The 23312-nt window shown below is 36.6% G+C and overlaps 1 protein-coding gene across 3 annotated transcripts; it reads left to right on the top strand.

Annotated features, from left to right (window-relative positions):
- The first annotated feature begins 1958 nt into the window (after positions 1-1958).
- LOC131008706 (uncharacterized) lies at positions 1959-10947 on the top strand. Of its 3 annotated transcripts, XM_057935718.1 has the most exons (15): positions 1959-2219; positions 2316-2397; positions 4704-4934; positions 5048-5130; positions 5268-5325; positions 6222-6281; positions 6688-6817; positions 7502-7713; positions 7788-7880; positions 7978-8049; positions 8432-8464; positions 9596-9736; positions 10028-10084; positions 10499-10594; positions 10663-10947. In XM_057935718.1, exons 3-15 carry the CDS (start codon positions 4839-4841, stop codon positions 10699-10701), a joined length of 1170 nt encoding a protein of 389 aa, XP_057791701.1. In that variant the 5' UTR covers positions 1959-2219; positions 2316-2397; positions 4704-4838; the 3' UTR covers positions 10702-10947. The 3 variants fall into 3 exon arrangements, 2 of the variants coding, with proteins under 2 accessions (XP_057791701.1, XP_057791702.1); XM_057935719.1 differs by lacking the exon at positions 10663-10947 and having other exon boundaries at positions 10504-10595; XR_009096324.1 differs by lacking the exons at positions 10028-10084; positions 10499-10594; positions 10663-10947 and adding an exon at positions 8897-9175.
- Positions 10948-23312: the final 12365 nt, after the last annotated feature.

Below are 23312 nucleotides of genomic sequence, written 5' to 3'. Positions count from 1 at the left end.
AGATCCATTGAGTTTGATCTGTACTTCTCCTATGCCCACCACGCTGCATGGGTGATCATCTCCGAGATATACTTCTCCGAAATTTCCCGACATGTAATTTATGAAGGAATTTCGATTCGAGGTGGCATGGAAAGATGCTCCAGAGTCTATGACCCAATACTCGGCCCTTTTCTCCATGGAACATATCAAGGCATCGCCTTCTTCTTCAGCCACAACATTGGCTTCGGTCTTTGTCTCGTTTCCCTTTGAAGGTACTTTACACTGCGTTCTGTAGTGTCCGACCTGACCACAGTTCCAACATTCAACAGACTTTGATTTGTTGGAATTCTTGTGGATCCTGGAGCTCTGCCTGCCATTCCTTGACTTGCTCCGTCCACGCCCTTAACTTCTGTTTGAGTTTCTGCCTCTGCTTTCTGCATTTAAAGCGGCACCTGAAGTGGAGACTACATCTGACTGCCTCCGGATCTCCTCGGTTAAGATCATGCTCACGACATCATCGAACTTCATTTTGGACTTACCGGCAGAGCTGCTAATGGCCGTGACTGTGCCATTCCAGCTCTCAGGTAACTGCCCAAGAATTAACAAAGCCCGGACCTCATCATCGAATTCGATGTCCACCGTGGTAAGTTGGTCCGTCACTTCGTTGAACTCGTTCAAATGTTCTCCAAATCTTCCGCTCTCCGTCATTTTCATATTGAACAATTTCTTGATCAAATGAACTTTATTTGCTGCAGACGGTTGCTCGTACATGCTGGATAAAGCTTTCATGAGAGACGCTGTTGTCTTCTCATGCTTTATGTTGAAGGCGACTGACTTTGATAAGGTCAGTCTGATTGCGCCGAGTGCTTTTCGATCAAGCACCTCCCACTCGTCGTCCTTCATATCCACTGGCTTTTCCTTCAAGGGCTTATACAGGTCCTTCTGGTACAAGTAATCCTCCATTTGCATTTTCCAAAATCCAAAATTCACACCATTGAATTTCTCCATTTTGGAAATTTTATTGTCTGTCGACATTGCTCCCACTCGATCAAAAAACACGATAATTTTCTCAAAAAATTCGTTTCTGATGTGGAGGTTCAGTTTACACTGCAACCACAGAACATACTAAGAATTTTAAAAGAATAATTACCGTTGCGCACGAAACACTGTTCGCAAAATTTACTATTCACGAATTCACTATTCACGTGAATAGTACCAGCGCAAGAAATTTTTTTTCCCGCCACCAACGTGGCTCTGATACCAGTTGTTAGGAAATTAGACGCAACTAATTCCGCCCGGGATCTAGTGTGACGCAATATTTTGGATATCGACCGATATGAAACGAGAAAAATAAATGACACCGATATTTTTAACGTGGTTCGGCCAAACTGCCTACGTCCACGGACCCACACCAATATATTAGAGAATCTCAAAAGGAGGAGTACAACAAAATTACCACACTGTATTTTGTATCTGCCTACGCAGAGGCTATCTCTCAACTCACTTTTATCACTCGTGTATAACTTCCACACTGAAGTTTTCTCTCACAAGATTTTTCTCTCTCTCTCTTTCTCTATCTCTCTCTAGCAGAAAGCTTTGATGGTTGTTTGGTGTTGTGTATTGGATGCTGCAGAAGAGCTCTCTATTTATAGGAAGATTTGGAGGTGGTAGGTGAGAGGTGGTTGGTGAGAGGTGGTTGGTGGCGGTAGGTGCACGCCAAGTTGGAGAATTGGGGCTGCCTTTATTTGACAAAATAAAGCAGCTGCAACTTTTTGACAATTGTTGCTTTTTGACTAACAAAGCAGCCCCTATAAAAAAAAATAAGTTTTTATAACTTTTTTTTATTATTGTAATACTGTATTCAGTTTGAGTAATAAAATTTGATTAATAAAATAATTTCACTTTAATTAAATATAAAGATGAATTGTGGGACCATGACTTTAAAAGAAAAGTGGAATATATTTTTAGAACGCTAAATATAATAATTGTGCCATATTTTTTGGGGGACGGATAGAGTAGCTTCTTTTGTGCTAGATTAATCCCTCCCCGTCAAGGTATCACACTAACCTGGTCTTCTGATCCCTCGCCGTCGCCGTCTGCTTGAAATCGGTGGCAAGGTTCGATTAATACTGCAGCCTGCAGCCTCCGCCGGATTTCAAAGCCACCATCACAATCGCCGGATTCGCCCTCGCCTCGTCTGCCACCGTCGACGAAGCCCTACTCCGCCCCTCTCCGGTCAGGTAAGTCAGTCTTTTGCACTCATGGCTCGACATTTTCCGTTGTTGTTGTAGCTAGACTGAATAATAATCGTATTCTTATGGTTGCTTTATTGGTAGTTCCGGTAGAATGTTGTTTGGTTCGTTGATAGCTCCATAGTCGCCGCTGCCTTCACCTCCATCTTCGCTGCTCTTCTTCCATGTAAGATTTTATTTAATCTCAATTTCTAATATTCGTTTTCGAGTTAACGACTCTGTCGTGATAATATTGATATTTTGTATGAGTTTGTGTATATGTGCATTTGTGTATAGAGTATATGAATGCTAGTAATATCTTTTGTTTGTTTGCTTGATATCTTACCATTGAAAACTTAATAATCTGAATAAGCCTAAAGTGATCTTAAGACTAGGCTGTATTGGTCTTACCTATATGCTCGTTTAATAATCTGAATAAGCTTTGATTACCTTTCTTCATCAGGTAATAGTCACCTTCCTTTTTGTGCCTTTCTTTTGCTTTCTTTATTAAGTGCATCCTTTTTCAATCATTTATATCAACCATGCTCGTGGTGATATTTCTTTCATGTGCTGCCTCTCACATTTTTACATTCAGTAGCCTAATAGTAGGGTAAGGTTCTGAGAGTAAATTGCTGGTCAGGAAATTGTGGTCTGAAGAAGTCTATGATCAAGTAGTCAATGTACCCATTTTTCGCAGTAGTCATCTTTAGCAAGAAGTTATAAGGTATGCAGAACGTGGACATGGGATTGAGCTTTACTTTTCACCCTGTTTGTTTTAATGAGTTAGGGAGTTTATCTCCAGAAGTTACTGGCTGGTTTTTTTATTAGACATTCAACATTTTGAGCCATTAAGTTGGGTTTAGAGAAAAAAACTCATAGGTCCTATATTTATTGTTGCCTTCTAATCTGGGGTAGGGTGGTGGTCTGATATGATTAGCTTATGTGGTCATGTCTTGAGCTGTGTGCTCATGTCTATGGTTTAAAGGTTATGTCCGCCTAGCAATCTGTAATAGCAGCACTGACACTTGAGATTGGCCCACTGATGAACATGCAAGAGTTGTTCTGGCTTTTGCATGCTAACTCACCATTAGGGTGTGGTTGTAAAAGAGCTGTAGTTTGTTTATTTACTCGTTTGTTCTGATCTTCTTGCATTAGTACCTGGCGTTGGATGAGCAAATCTTGGATATTATTTAGTTCATTCATATATAAGATATTTGTTCTCCTCTTGAAGTACTATAGGACATATATGTAATGAATATAAAAGGAATCTTATGATGGGAAGGCCATGTGTTCAACTAAAAGGCCATGTTAATGTTATGTCAGTAAGTTCTAGTAATTTGGTTGCTGCAGCAAGTTGCAGAATGATGTATGTGACATATAAGAGATAAAAGCAAAGCAAAAAGGTATGCTTTATAATGAAAACCATTGTTCTGGTTCCTTTGGACCTCGACTTGATTGAGATTTTCTGTTTTGCTGGATTATGTCATTGGAAGTATATGTGTTTTGTATCTTATTAATAATTTTATATGAAACAACTACAAATACATAGGCTATCTACAATTTACAAAATAGTAGAATTTGACCTGCACAGTCAAAATGTGGATTACATTGCAAAACTAATTAAATGATTAACAATTTAGCACACAATCTATTCTCGTGTTTAACGAAATTGGAGAAAAAGAAGGATTTTTTGAGGATGAAAATTAAAGAACAGAGAGAAGTACTCGGTCTTCGTTGTTATGCTTTTCCCAATGATCAAACTCAGGAAGTAATCAGTCTTCGTTGTATATGTTGCCGTAATGACCAAACTCCAAATGACAAGAAGGCAAGAACAGAAGGGTCATTATATTGCCTGTCAGTTTTTGTTAGATCTTCCGGGTAACTAAAACAACCAAATGCAAAACATGAAATATTAGTTGTTTCCATCAGTCTTGAATTTATAGATTCGTAAAAAAAAAATCATTTGGCAGAGTGGAGGCTTTCCCATGATAGAGAGGGATGGCGTAGGGGAGTTGTGGCGTTGACTGAACAAAATTCCAAGAGAAGCAGAGTTTTTTAGATGTTAAGTGAAACTATAATTGCTCGACTAAAATGAAAGTGTTTATAGATATACAGATTTCTATATCTTTAGTGCAGATTTTCGGGCTACAATAAATATACACATATAATGTGATTGATAGTTAATCCTGCGTATATGTAATCATTATCAAAAGTGTGTAAAATATTAGTATTGTTGTTATGGAAAATAAAATTTGGGAGTATGAAAGCAGGAATTGAAGAATTTAGAGAAGTAAGAATAAAATTTCCTAGTAATGCCACATAGGATTTGGATGAATATGGTGCTTTGAATGTGCATCAGTATATAGAATTAATAAATAGAATTGTGAACAAGATGGATCAAGTTGTAAAAAACATAACGATACGGAGTTAGTTGAATTTCGTTGTAAACCTTAGTGTTGTTTTTGCTACTTAACCTTATATATTTTTATACAGGAAGAGAGAGAGAGAGAAGGGTGCAATTTGAAAGAGTTTTCTGGATTTAGCGGGACAATAAAACATTGAGGTTTAGCAGAGTGCGAAGGCAATTGAAAACCTAAACTGAACAAGGCTCAAAAGTTTTTGAGAACGATGGAGGCAGAGAAGGCTTTAGAATTAGTGAAGAAAGGCGCCACTCTTCTTGCGCTCGACGTTCCTCCGTACACTCTATTTGGTATTGATACCCAGGTACATTCGTATGCATACGTGTCCATATTTGTGAATTTGTGTGTCTGAGTGTGTGTTTTGTATTTCAGCTTTCTCTTTTTGGGATTACATTCTCAGTAGTGTGTTATCTGCAGATTTTTTCGGCAGGTCCTAACTTTAAGGGTATCAAGATGATTCCTCCCGGTATTCACTATATATACTATAGCTCTTCTAACAGGTGGACGATCGTTGACCCTCAAAGAAATAATTAGAAATGTTCTTGAAAATTTTCAATGTCAAAGCCATCCATTGATGATGATATGATTACTTTGAGTTCTTGTTTCTAATGGATGGGATCTTTCTTGTATTTCACAGGGAAGGCAGTGAGTTTTCTCCAATAATTGGTTTCTTCATCGATGCAAGCTCATCACAGGTCTTTAGTGTTATTATGTTTTTCATTTACTGCTTATACTTACACTAGTGATTCCAAACCAGCAAACCAAAATAGATAGATTTCGACATGACACAAACATAACCAATTATTGTAGAATTTTACAGAGATGTCAACTTTTACTTTTAAAATGGATTTGGAGGGGGTAGAGAATGGAGAAGGAACAGACGACGGATGATAGCTGTTGTTGTCCCAGTGAGGTTGCGGGTGGTCGAGGTGGCAACCCGTGGCGGTTCACGACAACATAGGAGAGGGGAAGGGTTTTGAGGTGGGTCTTTTGTGTTTGTGTAGAGCAAGGAAGAAAGAGAGATAGATGAGAGGGAGAGGCAGTGGTGCCGAGTCTGCTGACGGCGACGATGTCGCCGGGAAACTGAAGGAGGTGGCAGAAATTGAGAGAGATGAGAGAAGATTTCTGTAATTGATGTTGTTGCAGAGGGGGGGGGGGAGGGCGTGAGAGAGAAAAGGTTGGAAGAAAGAGAGATAATTGATATGGAAAATAAAAATTAATTTTCATTTAAAAAAAAATTAATAATAAAAAACGACGTAGTTTTGATTGCAATTTCAGTGTCAATTTGCCACGCCAGTTTCAATTTGGAAGAGATTTTATTCTGCGATAAATTCCAAACAAATTTAAAGTTCATGTTAAACTAGAATTCGTACAAAATTGATGTATTTATACGCCAATAACCTTAAATTAATCTCGCAGCCGGATATCAATGCCAAAATTCTAACTCAACTCTATATGCAAAAAAGAAGTATTGATTTTTTCATATACGAATTGCTCGGTAATGAGTGCCACATCTTTAGAATCGTAGCCCTTCCTTTGAGGAGACATTGTGCTGGATCAACTTTGTGTATCATTAACATGACTATGGCAGGTGATTGTTCGGAGATGGGATCAAAAGGAAGAGCGGTTAGTCAAAGTTTTAGAGGAAGAGGTTAGTGTTTGTGTAACTATCTGTTCACTTTTTTACTGATTACATATAATATGCGCATAAAGTGGCATCAAATTCTTATTTCTTACCTAGCTTTCCTTGGATGGTTGGGCTAATTGATGTGTGTTAATACCCAACTGTCTCGTATGATAAATGACCAACACGTTTTTGGTAAATGATATCGTTGGACTTGCCACAATCGGTGCCTTATGTTAATGCATAATTATGCTTCTACATGGACAGCGATAGTGGAGGTTGACTTAGCTTGGGAATCTAGTAAACTCTTAATTCTTAATATCTCATGGACTTCAGGGAATTATATTTATGTTGGAAAAGCAATGCTATTGCTCAGCAATGCTTGCTTATGTCATGATTATGAAGCTTTTGCTAACATTCTTTTTTTATACAGGAAGACCGATACTCTGATGCTGTTAAAAGATTGGAATTTGATAATCAGCTTGGACCATACTCATTAAGCCAGTATGGGGATTGGAAACATTTGTCCAACTTCATTACCAAGGATACTGTTGACCGTCTTGGTAGGTATTAGAGCTGTTCGATGGTGTATCATCTGTTACATGTGCTTTCAGCTCAAGTTGATCCATTTTGACCTTCTCTTGTTGTGATTGGTCAAATTATTGAAGCTGATGAGTGGAATAAAAAGTTAACGAGGGAGGACTAGTTAACTGTGCATATGTGCTTGTAAATAATAGAACTAAATACAAGGAGGAAATGACCTCATTACATGACAAAATAATTGTTGTAGCTACCACCTGCATTCACCTTGGTCAAAGATTCCTGTACTTAAGAACATTAGTCACATTGGCACTGTTAAGATTTATAGACACTCTGATCTTCATATTAAACATTAAATTCGAGTTGGTATATTCTACATTAATTGTGCCCAGTGTAGATGTGCAGGTTCAGTGTGCAATGGAAAATAGAACATCATGCATACACATGCATATCCGTATCAACAACATATGATTTCTTACAGAGCCTCTATCGAATGCCATGATCACTTGGTAGAGGCACCACTTCTTGGAAACTGAATGTTTTTTTCTTTGATGATATCATGGTTACCTATGTTCATGTTGAATTGAATATTGTCAGATTTCTAATGTATCAAAATGTGTTGTCTTTGGGATTTGTATATATCCCTTCATGTTGATGCATTTTGTATTCTGTTCACTCATTTACTGGAATGGATATACGCTTTTCAGAACCTATTGGAGGGGATATCACAATTGCGTGCGAATCTGAAATGTTTTCTGGAACATCCATGGAGAAATCTTTAGCTGAGCAGCTAAAGAACAAGTTTTCAGCTCGTAAAGAAAAGTCACAAACGCAAGGTTGCTATTACACTACAATTCCTCGAGTTGTAAAGCAGAAGGGAGTCTATGGGGAGGATATCACTAGTTTGAATCTTGACAAGGTATTCAAATTGTTACTTATTGAATATGTATTTTAAACTATTGCCGACTTAGGGAAGTATTCTACTAATTTCAGACACATCTTCTGGAAACCATATTGATGAAAGAATATGGGGGTGATGAAGACGCACTTCTAGCAGAATTGCAGTTTGCATTCATTGCATTTCTGGTAATACAAAAGTCCAATATTTCAGATTTTACTGTATATATGTGAACAATGAGAATCATGGACTTATGTGTTAATGTGTCATATACTAAATATGCAGATGGGTCAATCTCTTCAAGCATTTCTGCAGTGGAAGCTTTTAGTGAGTCTCTTACTTGGTTGTACAGAATCTGTAAGTGAAAATCAACCATTGGATTCATCGTATGTTGTATTATCTAATTGGGAGTGGTCAACAGTATTTCTTAATTATTCCCCCTGTGAAAGTTTTTTATGATGTTAATACGGGTCCCAACTATGAAATAAATAAATGTAACACATGCACATGATTGACAATCAACTAATGTGGTTGTGCATGTGTTAAATTTATTTGTTCAATCTGGCCATCTCTTGTTCATGGATTTTATGTGCTTGTGCATTTGTTCTTTGTTCTCACTTAAGGCCATTCTCACCTGATCCTAAACCTACATGTAAATACATATATGTTATGTAATTTCTTTTTATGCAAATTCTTATCTCTAATATGTTGCTTTAATTTTTTCCATTTTTTCTTGTAGCCTCTTCGCTCCAGGAGTTTGCTATTTACCAAGGTATACTATCCATGCTCTTCTTTATACTTTATGACCACGGTCTTAATATGCATATCTCATGGAAAGGTATACTGAGAAGTGAGAACTCTCCTCTCCCTTTTCCTTGTAATCTTTTTATGGTGGTTTCTTAGTCCCAAGAAAATGATTTTCTTCATTGTCACATCTGGAATCATGTGTACACTATTCATACTCTTCTCTATATGACCAAGGTGGGAATGCGGTAACTTGATCTATATATCTCATAGAAAGGTCTACTGAGAACTCTCCTCTCCCTATGAGTTTCTTTATAGTCTTTTGGTGGTGGTTTCTTAGTCACAAGAAAGTAATTTCTTCATTGTCACAAAAGCAATTATGTTTAGATAATTGATCAAAGTTTATCACCTTCACACTCGAGTTGTGATGTTTTAATTTAATGCACTTCTCAACCAATAGGACTTGTCAGCCAATGATTTTCAGCTATCTTCTGTCAGACTGTATGTGTTAAGTAGATGCAGCATGTACTGGGCATTCAGTTACTTTACACCATTATCAGCAAACTACTGACTCTCACACGTGGTGCTTGTTGGCCAAAGGTTGGCTGAACTTCTATTGCCGCACTATACACTTAAGATTTTGTTAGGGATTTAGTTTTTTGGACAGTAACCAAAAAAGAAACCAAAAGAAAGTCGGAAGAATTGGAGCATTTGATCATAAGCAGGATGTTTAGGAAATGTAAGTTTTTACTCTTATGTGACAAATTGTTTTTCCTTTTTGATTCAGTCTTAATAGATAATACTTCCCCCGTCCACCAAAAGTGTGGTGTGGTTTTGGAGTTGACAAGTTTTAATAAATAGTTGAGAAATGTGCATAAAAATGAGAAATGGACTCACTGGGTCTGAAAGTTGATTTGTTAGACAATTAATAAATGGTTTGTGAGATGAGTTTTTGTAGATATTGATTGTGAATGGGCTTGACAATAGAAGGGTATGTGTACCAAAATGGAAACGCCACACTTATTGTGGACTGACCAAAATGGAAAAAAACCCACACTTTTCGTGGAAGTGAGGGAGTAATTACTTTTGTAACTTTAGCATGTTTCTCATTTTCTCTTGGCCATTGGCTTACTGGTTTCTAAAACTACTGTATTCACAGTTTATCAAGGTCATATATTATCAATTGAAATTTGGGTTACAAAAGGAACAAAAAGATACTGGTGATGTGCCTCAAGGAGTGTCAGCATTGTTGGAAGAGTCTTGGTTATCTTCTGATAGCTTTTTGCACCGTTTATGCAAGGTAATGTCATCAGTACAGTTCCATTGGAAACAATATGCATCCAGATATGATTTTCTCCAAGTGTGGTTTTTTGACTTATAATACATGATCTTTGTCACTAGGTTCATCCTGACATCATTCTTAACTTTTAGTAACAAATGCCAACTTGTCCATCCAATTGAGTAGAGTTATACCTTCTCTAAATTAACGTGTTCCTTGATAATTTTGAAATTTCTGGGTCTTCCTTTTTAAGCACTAGCTCATCAGATATTCAGATCAGATGTGTGCATAAGTAACATTTTTGTATTGCAGGATTTCTTTTTGGTAGTGCTCGAAGCTCCTGTGGTTGATGGGGACCTTCTCACTTGGGTGTGTTATCTTAATATCTCTCTTTATTTCCATGTTTAACAGGATGACAATTCAGTCATTGTTCTACTATTTGACAGTGAATTTTGATTCTTATTGGTTGGCAATTAGTATCCATATCCAGTAATCAATTTTGTATCTCTAAATTTGAAACCTTAAAAATGCTATCTCAGTTATTCTTTAAAAACTCTCATCTTGGTTATTATGCGAGAATGAACATGTGTTAGAATCATCAAGGTTCATTGTATACTAATAAAGATACATGAAGTTGTATGAAGTATTCTAAGCTCATTGAAAAAACAAGAAATATGGAAACGAGCATAGTTTTCGTGTTTCCAAAAGAATAGAGCAGATTAGGTAATAGTTACCTTAATATAATTGAAGCAATTGCTGAAAATAGCCTTTTGATTTTGTAAGACAAGAAGGCTGAGGACACTGCTTGAAGACTCTATAGGATGGAATTTTGAGGAGAATAGTGCAGCTGATGGAGTATACTTCGACGAAGAAGATGAGGTACATGGGCCACTTTTAATCTATTTCGTCACGTTATGTTTATACTAATTATGCTTCAAATCATGCAGTATGCTCCAGTGGTAGTGAATATGGATGATGTTACCTGAAGGAGTACTTCAATGAAGGAATGTAGCTTGCTTGTTCTTGATGAAATCCCAGGTTATGTGGACAAGGCATAAATTGTTGTGGTGTATGTACAGTTAGATAGCTTTCATATTGTTAGACATTTGGCTTTTGTTTTTGAGTTTTGGGACAGAAGCACAAATTTGTTTACCTTTCAGCAAACCTACATCCTCGTGTATTATTTTGGCATTGTTTCATTAAAATTCTAGGAGGTGGATCGTTTCATCAAATTCACAAAATAAAAGGAGTAGTTTTTTAACCTTATGTAAAAATTATAAAAATGAATTTGAAACGAAAAAGTTATGATCATTTAAAATGTCAAAATTATTTTTGTTCTACCTCATATATCTCTAATGTTGTAGTATATCAGTATTATTTTTAATTTTGTTTTGTTTGTTGGTAAAAAATAGGTAGATGCCTTTTTTTTCCTTTCAAAAGAGTTTATATAATTGTTTAATTATAATTAATTTTAATTTAAATATTTTAAAAATACAATAGTTTTTAATGCAATTAAGGAGAATAAATTTTGTATTAGTTTTAATATGAATTTGTAAATAAAAAATTAGTTATACATTTAAAAATTAGAATTTAAAATATTATATAGATTTATTTTATATAAACCTATTTGTTGTCGCATTATATTTTTTATATTATTTGTATTTTTATTTTTTAATTAAATTTGGGCCATTTAAATATGAAATTTTAACAATAATATAGTTTGAAATTTTAAGAGCCCAAATTTATTATATTAAATGATGGCTATAATTTTGTTATATTGATGAATTAGTGTTATTTTCTTAAAAATGAGATCGATTATAATTATTCTCTTCACAATTTATAAATTTAATTCTTATTATTATGTGTATTCAATTATTATTATACAATACTCATTAAGATGATAATAATAATATTATTATCCACTATTTTAAATCAAATACTAATATTTGAATTAACATAATTTTTTTGTTACCCATTAATCTAACTTGACATTTTGATTTTTTTTTTATAATTTATAATTTTAAAAATAATATTCCCTCCGTCTCACTGAGACCTTTTTTTGGGGCACGCGAATTAAGAAATGTGTGTTTAGTTGATTAAGTGTAATAGGTAATAAAGTGAAAAATGATTAGTTTGTTATTCCATTTGTTTTATTCTTAGTTTTTTTCGTAGAATAACTTTAATTAAAATCTGAATACTTTTAATTGCATTATTTTAATTAAAATATTAAATTTTTGAATATTAATTTCAAATTGCATTATTTTAATTAAATTATTTTAATTAAAATATCAAATTTTCGAATATTAATTAAAAAAAAACAATGGCTTCCACGGGAAGTAAACAGGGGCGAACGAAATGAGGAGACACCTCTTCTAATTCAGATCCCACTGTTCCGCCATCACCCTCGCCGCCGGCGAGCCCACAATCCTCCGGTTCGTTCCTCTTCCGTCATCACAGGGGAACGGTTCGCGTCTACCCTCCCACCGCTCACTTCCGTCAACGCAGGGGAAGGTTTACGAAGGCGAGAAGGCGGCGAGATAGAAAGAGTAGGGAGACGAGGGTTCCTCAAATTACCATATCTCCACGGCTTAGTGAGGCTTGCCCCGCCGCCGGCGAGCCCACAGGGATCCTCGACACCATCGACATTTGGGGGGAGGCGAGGGTTATTCGGAGGGGTGGGGGGCGGCGAGGGTTTATCCACCCATCACCGCCGCCATCGTCATCGTCGGGTTTATTGACCATAGATTCGAGGTCGGCGGCGTAGAATCAGAGAGAGAGAGGCGACGCTTGAGAGAATTTTAGGGTTTGAGGAGAACATTCGAGAGAGGCGAAATGTCAAATGCCAGCTGGAATACATTAAAGGGAGAGGGGGTGGCCGAAAATCATCTATTCTTATTTATTAAGATTGTAATCAAGGTTCCTAATTTTAAGTTAAATATTACCATATAAAGAAAAGTCTAAGTCTCACTTACCGTGAGACGTCAAAAATAGAAAGAGTCACAGATACAATGGGACGAAGGGAGTAAAATATATTGTGACCACTGTTTTGCACGGAGTGCGTACTAGTTCAATTTAAATGAAAATCACCGAACTCCTATAATTTATTTTGGCATCGATTGTTGGAAATATGGTTTTATGCCATATCTGAAAATTATTATTTAATTAAATATTTATTATTTAATTAAAATAATTATTGGATGTTAATCTACATCTCGAGTAGATCAACGTGATATACTTGAAGTCTCAAAACCGATTTCCGATGAGTGAGATATTGTATGTCAAAGTTTGGATGTTGAAGAGGGAAAATAACATTTGTTATGCTATCCCACATTGGAAAACATAGAGATGTTTTTCATGTATAAGAATAGCAAAGCACATGGAGTTGATAAATTGACTTGTGGGCTTGCTAGTGGGCTTGATCTAAGTACTAGCCTCACGCGCGCCGCCGCCGACGATCGATCGGACGACGACGACGTCGCCGCCGCAGCCGGGCGGGCGGGCCGCGGCCAAGGACTTGGATCTTGGCAATTGGTGCTTTGGGGTGGTGTTTGGGGCCCAAACTATTCTTTTGGACCAACTCCATTGGGCTTTTATTTTTGGCCCAACATAATTAATTCTTGGCCCAACTGATTGTTAATTCCCAAGCCCAGCCCACATCAAGCAACAAGTCACAGCAGCAGCAGAAGAAGCAGTAGCAGAAGCACGCCAGCTTCGACTTCTGCATGGCAGCTTCATCTTTTTGACTGCGACCACCGGCCATCTCTTCATCTTCAACCTTTACGGCTTCCAGCCGTCGGAGTAGAATTCAAGGTGTTGAATTCATACTTACTACATGCCTATAAATAGGCTTGTGGAGAGCATGCAGAAACAACCCACAAAGATCAACAAATATTCTGCATTCTGCCATTTCTACACACACTCTCTGCATAACACTTGCGCTCAGTTCTTAATCCTATTCAATTCGCCGGATTGTGGTGCTACATCCAACGAGACGAAGTCGTTTTACCTTTGGGGAAGATACGCCAAACCGAAGAGCACTACCGGGGCGATAATCTTCTTGCGGGAATAGATTCATCTCGACTCGACTTAGTTTATACGTATAATTTATTTATACAGTTGTAATTTCTCAAATTATTTTCTTTGTAATATTTTCAATTATTTTAAGTTGTAATATCTCAAAATATTTATTTTGTAATATCTCGATCGTGTACCCGGTTCTAACAATCGCAAGAAGATTATCTCTCTGCCGTTGATACACGTTCGAGAAATGGCTCACACCGACGTCAATATGGATGGCTCCACCACCTCTGCAACCATCGGTTCAACCACGTCGTCAATGTTTTCCTCGTTTGCATCAATGAGGGCTTCAACGTCAACCATGGCCCCATTGCAAACATCTAGAACTATTGGTCTTGCCGAGAAACCATCAACGTTCTCGGGCAAGAATTTCAAATATTGGCAAGAAAAGATGCTATTCTACCTCACAACCGTGGGGTTTGCCGGATTCTTGATGGAGGATAAACCTCCAACCCCGAGTGAAGGGGAGACGAGCCAAGAAATTCGTGCCGGATATTTGAACTGGTGCCGCGGCGACTACTTGTGCCGTAACACCGTTCTCATGTCTCTGGACGAACGGCTCTACCGTGTTTTCAAGGTTCAGGAAACCGCGAAACAATTGTGGGAGGCCCTTGATCTAAAGTATCAAGTGGACAAGGCGAATACTACCAAGTATGTCGTTGCCAAATGGTTGGAATATAAAATGGTCGACTCCCGACCATTGATGGACCAAGTGGAAGAGTTCCAAAATCTTTCACATGAGGTTCAAGCCGAAGGGATGCCCTTGGCGGATGCATTGCTCGTTGCAATCATCATAGAGAAATTACCTCCTAGTTGGAGGAAATTTCAAAACCTTTTGAAGCATGAGCGCTCGGAGATGTCCGTGCCGATATTGTTATCCAAGCTTCAAATGGAGGATCACGTGAGAAGTCGTGATCAAAAGGGAAAAGCTCCAATGGAGGCAAAGGCCAATCTCACCGAGAAAGGCGGTCCCTCCAACAAACGTGGTCGTCCTAACCCTAATAATAAGGGTAAAGGGAAGCAAGTTGGTAGTCAACCATCAAAGTTTGATGGTGTATGTTATAATTGTGACAAACAAGGTCACATGGCTAAGGATTGCCGCAAGCCAAAGCGGAAGAAGGCGAAGAGCAACGTGAACAACGTCGAGAAGGACTTCGACGATTGGAACCACGATGACTTTGCTGCCATGATCTCCGAGGTGAATCATGTGGACAATCCTAACGCTTGGTTCGTGGACACCGGCGCTACCGTCCATATATGCATAAATCATGAGTTGTTCCACAACTACAAGGAAGTGGAAAACAAAACGATAATGGAGGCTAGCGAGCGGACATCCCAAGTCCTTGGCATGGGAGATGTGATTCTTCAACTCACGTCGGGCGTGGAGATCACATTGAAAGACGTATTACACGTTCCAACTGTCCGAAAGAATTTAATTTCGGGCTTTAGGCTTACGAATAAGGATTTTGAATTGTTTTTCAAATCTGACTATGTTGTAATACGCAAGTGGGGAAAGTTCCTAGGGAAAGGCTATGCCTCCGAAGGACTCTTCAAACTTGGAGTAAGAGCTTGTAAGCCTGCCAAGGCTAAGATCAATAAAGATGCATCAACTTCTTCTGCTTACTTGATTGAGTGTTCAGATTTATGGCATTGTAGACTTGGACATGTTAATCTAAATGCTATAAAGAGATTAGTAAAAATGAATTTACTAAAAGTTGATGAATACAACTCACAAGAAAAATGTGAAGTTTGTGTTGAAGCCAAAATGACTAAGTTACCGTTTAAATCGGTAGAAATGAGCACTCAACCATTGGAACTTATTCACACAGATGTTTGTGATTTAAAGTTCGTGCAAACTAGAGGTGGCAAGAAGTACTTTATCACCTTTATAGACAATTGCACAAAGTATTGTTACCTTTACTTATTGAAAAGTAAAGATGAGGCTATTGAAGCTTTTAGAAACTTCAAAAATAAAGCCGAGAATCAACTTGGATGTCGAATTAAGATGGTTCGAAGTGATAGAGGTGGAGAATATGTAGCTCCGTTTGCTGAATTATGCAACGAAAGTGGTATAATACATCAAACGACTGCACCTTATTCACCACAATCTAACGGCGTTGCTGAACGTAAGAATCGAACTCTTAAGGAGATGATGAATGCCTTGTTGATTAGTTCAGGATTACCCCAGAACATGTGGGGGGAAGCTGTCTTGACGGCCAACTATATCTTGAACAAGATTCCACTCAAAGGGAAAGATGTAACTCCCTATGAGCTATGGAAAGGAAGGAAACCTTCGTATAAATACCTCAAAGTGTGGGGGTGTTTAGCCAAGGTAGAAGTGCCTTTACCAAAGCAAGTTACAAGAGGACCTAAAACGGTGGATTGTATCTTCATTGGTTATGCACTTAATAACAGTGCCTATCGTTTTATAGTACACAGATCGGAGATACCTGATATACATATTGGGACAACGATAGAATCAAGGAATGCTATATTCTTTGAAAATATCTATCCTAACAAGGATAAAGTTACATCGAACTCTAATGATGGAGTTGATGGTGATGCTACAGGTTCTAAACCTATGGAAGTAGCTAGTAATTCTACTAAAGTAGATGATGCCACGGGTTCTAATCCTGTACCACCTAATAGGAAAAGACCAAGGTCTAAACCTATGGATGTAGAACCAAGACGTGGGGAACGAGTTAGAAAAGCTAATGTCTATGGACCGGATTATGTTGTCTTGATGCTAGATGACGAACCGGTGACGATCAAAGAAGCTTTATCTGGCTCAGATGCAGCTCTCTGGAAAGAAGCCATCGATATTGAGATTGATTCCATTATGCAGAATCATACTTGGGTGCTAGTAGATCTACCACCTGGTGCTAAAGCTTTAGGATGCAAATGGATCCTAAAGAAGAAGTACAAATCTGATGGTACTATAGATAAGTACAAAGCCCGACTTGTCGTTCAAGGTTTCAGGCAGAAAGAAGGGTACGATTTCTTCGATACCTATTCACCTGTGACTAGACTAACATCTATTCGGATGCTTCTCGCTATTGCTGCCTTGCACAATCTCGAGATTCACCAAATGGATGTGAAAACTGCGTTCTTGTATGGCGAGTTGGAAGATGAAATATATATGAAGCAACCTGTAGGGTTTGTAGTACCTGGGCAAGAGCACAAAGTATGCAAACTTCAAAGGTCTTTATATGGGTTGAAGCAAGCACCGCTTCAATGGCATTTAAAATTTGACAGTGTGATGTTGTCAAATGGATTCAGAATCAATGAGTGCGATAAATGTATCTACATTAAGATTTCTAATAACGGATATGTTATTGTTTGTCTTTATGTAGATGACATGCTCATCATGGGAAGTAATTCCCGAGTGATTCAAGAAACCAAAGGCATGCTAAGTAAAAATTTTAGCATGAAAGATATGGGCTTAGCTGATGTTATCCTTGGAATTAAAATTCTAAGAAGACCTGATGGTATTACTATATCACAATCTCACTACGTTGAGAAAGTGTTAAAGAAATTTAACGCTTTTGACAAGCCAATAGCTAAGACACCATGGGAACCTAGTGTGCATTTGAGTGTACACAAGGGAGAACCTGTTGACGCGATAGAATATGCGAAGATTATTGGGAGCTTATTGTATCTAACAAATTGCACTCGTCCCGATATAGCATGCTCGGTAAACAAGTTGAGCAGCTTTACAGCTAACCCTAGTAATGAACATTGGAAAGCTCTTGAAAGGGTTTTGAGATATTTGAAATATACTCAAAACTATGCGATTCATTATACTAGGGAACCCTCTGTACTTGAAGGGTACTGTGATGCAAATTGGATATCTGATGCCAAAGACTCGTTTTCAACGAGCGGTTATGTATTCACTGTGGGGGTGGTGCTGTGTCTTGGAAATCCAAGAAGCAAACATGTATTGCTAGATCGACCATGGAATCAGAATTCATAGCTTTGGATAAAGCTGGTGAAGAAGCCGAGTGGCTTAAAAGTTTCCTCGAGGATATTCCATGTTGGTCGAAATCTGTGTCGTCCGTGATAATTCATTGTGATAGTCAAGCTGCTATCGGACGAGCACAAAACCATTTGTATAACGGTAAGTCGAGACATATTCATCGACGTCATAATACCGTGAGACATCTGATCACTAGTGGAGTTATCACAATTGATTATATAAGATCAATTGATAACATAGCGGATCCTTTGACAAAAAGTATCCATCGAGATCAGATGTATAAACTGTTTGGGGGAATGGGTTTGAAGTCCACAAATTAAGGATAATCATAGTGGCAACCCAACCATGATGACTGGAGGATCCCAAGAACTTGGTTCAATGGGACAACTAAGCTATGAAAATCCGTGTGTTGAACACTAGAATTGCCTATTCCTTGTAGAACAGTGAGTGTTCGGAAACCTGCACGTGGTGAGGTTAAGTCTTTGACTTTTAATGACTCTAGAACTCCTCAAAGAGGACAAGTATAGCAGGATACTTGAGTTAAGAGTCACCTATGTAAGTGTGAAGTGGGGCCGCTTCGATTGAAACACTTATGAATCCAAAGAGGTGTTCCAAGGCCTGTAATGGACACAAACGTGAGAACGAATAAGGATTGAAGCAATATTGTGTCAATATTGTTGACTTAGTATACACCGAGGAGGACTAGTTCAAGGAACACAATCCACTAGGCCGCCGGTATACTCGATAACATTGACTATGGCAGGTTCAAAGCCACAAGCTACCTTTCCAAATGCAATGTTGTATCTTAAGAGGACTGAGCTAAGTGTTTGCATACTTTCGCATACTGTTTTCTCACTCATGTGGGGGATTGTTGGAAATATGGTTTTATGCCATATCTGAAAATTATTATTTAATTAAATATTTATTATTTAATTAAAATAATTATTGGATGTTAATCTACATCTCGAGTAGATCAACGTGATATACTTGAAGTCTCAAAACCGATTTCCGATGAGTGAGATATTGTATGTCAAAGTTTGGATGTTGAAGAGGGAAAATAACATTTGTTATGCTATCCCACATTGGAAAACATAGAGATGTTTTTCATGTATAAGAATAGCAAAGCACATGGAGTTGATAAATTGACTTGTGGGCTTGATCTAAGTACTAGCCTCGCGCACACACACACGCGCGCCGCCGCCGACGATCGATCGGACAACGACGACGTCGTCGCCGCCGCCGGGCGGGCGGGCCGCGGCCAAGGACTTGGATCTTGGCAATTGGTGCTTTGGGGTGGTGTTTGGGGCCCAAACTATTCTTTTGGACCAACTCCATTGGGCTTTTATTTTTGGCCCAACATAATTAATTCTTGGCCCAACTGATTGTTAATTCCCAAGCCCAGCCCACATCAAGCAACAAGTCACAGCAGCAGCAGAAGAAGCAGTAGCAGAAGCACGCCAGCTTCGACTTCTGCATGGCAGCTTCATCTTTTTGACTGCGACCACCGGCCATCTCTTCATCTTCAACCTTTACGGCTTCCAGCCGTCGGAGTAGAATTCAAGGTGTTGAATTCATACTTACTACATGCCTATAAATAGGCTTGTGGAGAGCATGCAGAAACAACCCACAAAGATCAACAAATATTCTGCATTCTGCCATTTCTACACACACTCTCTGCATAACACTTGCGCTCAGTTCTTAATCCTATTCAGTTCGCCGGATTGTGGTGCTACATCCAACGAGACGAAGTCGTTTTACCTTTGGGGAAGATACGCCAAACCGAAGAGCACTACCGGGGCGATAATCTTCTTGCGGGAATAGATTCATCTCGACTCGACTTAGTTTATACGTATAATTTATTTATACAGTATATTTCAGTTGTATGCAATTATTTGAGTTGTAATTTCTCAAATTATTTTCTTTGTAATATTTTCAATTATTTTGAGTTGTAATATCTCAAAATATTTATTTTGTAATATCTCGATCGTGTACCCGATTCTAACATCGATCATGATATTCACATTAAAAGTACCGGAGGTTTATTATAAGCAATAACCATTTTCATATAAGGCTGCGTTTACTTTGATGGATAAATTTATTCATGAAAAATCATGGGTAACACAAATTTATGCCTTTAAATGTCTCATTCATTTTTCAACATTTGACACAAAAAGAGATGCTCACCATTTTTCATTCCTTATTTTCACTTCAAGAATTGATAATATTATTACACCAAAATGGAGGGATAATATTATCCATCCTTGAAGTGAAAATTAGAAAGGAAAAATTGTGAGCATCTCTTTTTGTGTCAAATGTTGAAAAATGAATGAGACATTTAAAGGCATAAATTTGTGTTATCCATCCTTTTTCATGGATAAATTTATCCATCAAAATAAACGCAGCCTAATAAAACAAAAACTAATACTCTCGTGAAAATATATACAAATAAATCATAAAATATGCGTCGTTATGTACCAATGGAAATTTGCCACTTTGTGGCGACGTCCTAAGTTAGAGAAACAATCAAGTGAGGTTGTAACTAAAAATTAGGTCTGCAATTGCATCATATAACTTGTCTAATGTGAGCTAGGTTTGCATGTAAGCACATGAAACAGATTCATGAGTAGTGGTTATGAATTTGTTGTCATTATATAAATTGCCATGGATTTTGTGTGGTGATAAAAATTTATTCTCAAAAACTAAATTCTGTTTGTGATTCGATTATAGATAGGTGGAGTGGAGGAATAATGAAGAGATGTAAAATGCATCTTTTGTAAATTCTGGAGAAAGGTCGTCACATGAGATGTACTTTTGTGGAATATGGAGCAGAGCAGTAAACATCGTTTCCTTTTCAAACTCAATACCCTTTGTTTCCTTCTTTTCAAGTATTCATATATAGTCACAAATTTTGGTTGTTTAGGGAATTTTTACGATTTTTCGCATCCTCTACACGTTGGGGGGATTTACGTTTACGCTACATATTATTATGCCACTTGTATAAATTGTTTTATTACACTTTCTAGGAATAAAGACAAATTCTAGGGTGTATATATTAATCTAATGGAAGTGTAATTAATATTTATAGTTAAAGATCTCAAATTTTAATTCACGGTCACATAATTTTTTAAATTAATTATTTTTCCTACCGAAAAAAGATACACATGGATCAACTGTGACTAGTTATATTCTTGATGGCTTAATTAAATACAATTGTGTTCCTAAAAGATATTCAAGCGGTGTAGATTTTAGTTTGTAAACAGCGAGCTAGGTCTAAGGTTCAAACTCCGCCACTCTCATTCCCCCAAGCAAAGAAAAACTGAAAACAATTATTTGGATAAAATAATAGGGTTAAATGTTAAAAGAAATTATGATTCTTGTTCTAATTTGAATTTAGATATGTTTAATACATTGTTACAAACTTACAATAGTAATATATATACTACTTTTTAATTTATAGCAAAATAGACACCATCCAAGTTTTACGTCGATCAGAAAAATGACGCAACACGATTTTTTTTTCCCACACCACATGTTACTTGACATGTAGGTATTGAGATCGAATGATATTGTCAAAATGTATTGAACATGTCTATTTTACTACAAATTAATTCTAAATTAGTGTTATTAGTAAAAAAAAATATATTGTTAAAATGTATTTAACATTTTTCTTTGACGGAAAAAAGAAAAGTTTTTTTTTTCCCCAGACACTTAGAACGACAACGTTAAAAAAAATATATTTCCTAGTTACCTTACCTAGTAAAAAAAATAAAAAAATAAATTCTCAAGTCGGACACTAGCTAGTCTAATTTCACAATAACTTCAATCACCATCTTCAAATTTAACAGGTGCACGTGCATCTGGTAATTTCTTAGTTATTAAACTTGGTTTTCTAATTGAAACGATTATAATTTTATGTTGTAATTACGAAATATCTTAAAAGTTGGTCCTTTTTAGGCAATTGATCATTTTAGAATATATTTGAAGTACATGATTCATATTTGAAACCATTAAAGTGATTTTTGAAAAATTATGGCCATGTGTAATATAGCGTCATTAATGATCATATACAGATCTTTTAATCTCTTTATCAAATGTATTTCATACTCGATCGAATGGTGATAGTTATTCGTGTTGCCTAAACCCTATCATTAGTTACTTCAGAAAAAAAAAAAACACACACACACACACACACATCTTTAATTTATTAATCTTTTTTTAAGAGAAACAAATATTTTAAAAGAACACGCATGAGAAACAAATATGAGATTTTTAATTTTAAACATTAATCACATTATTTCTAAGCCAATACACTATATCAATCCATTAACCTTTTTATTCATTGGTTGTGAGTCGAGTTAAGTTGGAGAGCTTCTATATATACAAAGTCAAATTAGTTGGGCACCAGTTGCAGTTTATTCTAAATAATTTTTGCACCTTTTCAACTCTTGTTAGCTTTTGTGCCCATTCAATTGAAAGCGAATTTAAGCAAACTTTATTCCGTCAAATTTTGGTGTTTTGAAACTTTATTTTTGTGTTAAAGCTAGGCCTAGGCTCTTTTGGGGCGCTAAAGCACATTGGACCTATCTTGTAGGTTAGCTTATGCCAAGAGGGAAGGTTTTCTGTATGAACGTTTATACGATGCAGATTACTCACATACTTTTATAGAATATTTCTAAGTTTTTTGTTAAATATTTCAACAAAATAATTACAAGTATCTTACTAAAGTATGTGATGTGAGTGATCCGCAATGCATGAGAGAATTTATATATGCCAAAGCTATATATGTTCTCATTAATGTCATAATTGATCAGTTAAATAGGATTAATTATATCTTATGGTTCGAGATTTGGACCATATTATAAAAATGATGTGAATTATAAAATATACTATATATATATATAAATAGATTTTGATATTTCAAAAATTGTAAATATGGAATGAGACAATATTTTCCGCCTTTGAAATATGAGTTGGGCTTTCGAAAATTATGTCACATGCCATGTGTACAATTTTTTTTACAAAATGGTTCAACTCGTCTTTTTTAGGCCATTGTTTTTTTGTCTAGTACCTTATTTGTAGCTTTTTAAATATGTCACTTTTTTTATATATTTTAAAGATTAAATCATTTATGCAATTTGACCCAAAAATATTGAGGGGATAACATGTGATTGAACCATCAAATTATATATCCGATTTGTTTTCGGTAGAAATATTATGGTGCATATTTTATATGAGCACCACTCACGTACAAAACACGCTAGCGTTCCTTTATTGTTATATACATTTATTTTTTGTATTCTAATACCTCATAGTAATTTTTTATCAAAATTATTAATTTTATAAATTACATAAAAATCAAAGCCGGATTTGCTTAGTTTTCTTTTAACCTCAAATAATTAATAAAAAGGACAAATCAAGCTTTAGTTTTTATGTAACTTATAAAATCAATGATCTCAATAAGAATTTATAAGGTATTATAATCAAAATAAATGTATTAAAAAAATAATGCTAACGTGAGTGGTACTCACATAAGATATGTAACAT

This window comes from Salvia miltiorrhiza, chromosome 2 (assembly GCF_028751815.1).
Source record: "Salvia miltiorrhiza cultivar Shanhuang (shh) chromosome 2, IMPLAD_Smil_shh, whole genome shotgun sequence".
NCBI classification, from domain to species: domain Eukaryota; kingdom Viridiplantae; phylum Streptophyta; class Magnoliopsida; order Lamiales; family Lamiaceae; genus Salvia; species Salvia miltiorrhiza.
Note: the sequence above shows the minus strand (reverse complement) of the source record. Positions and strands in the feature narration are given on the sequence as shown.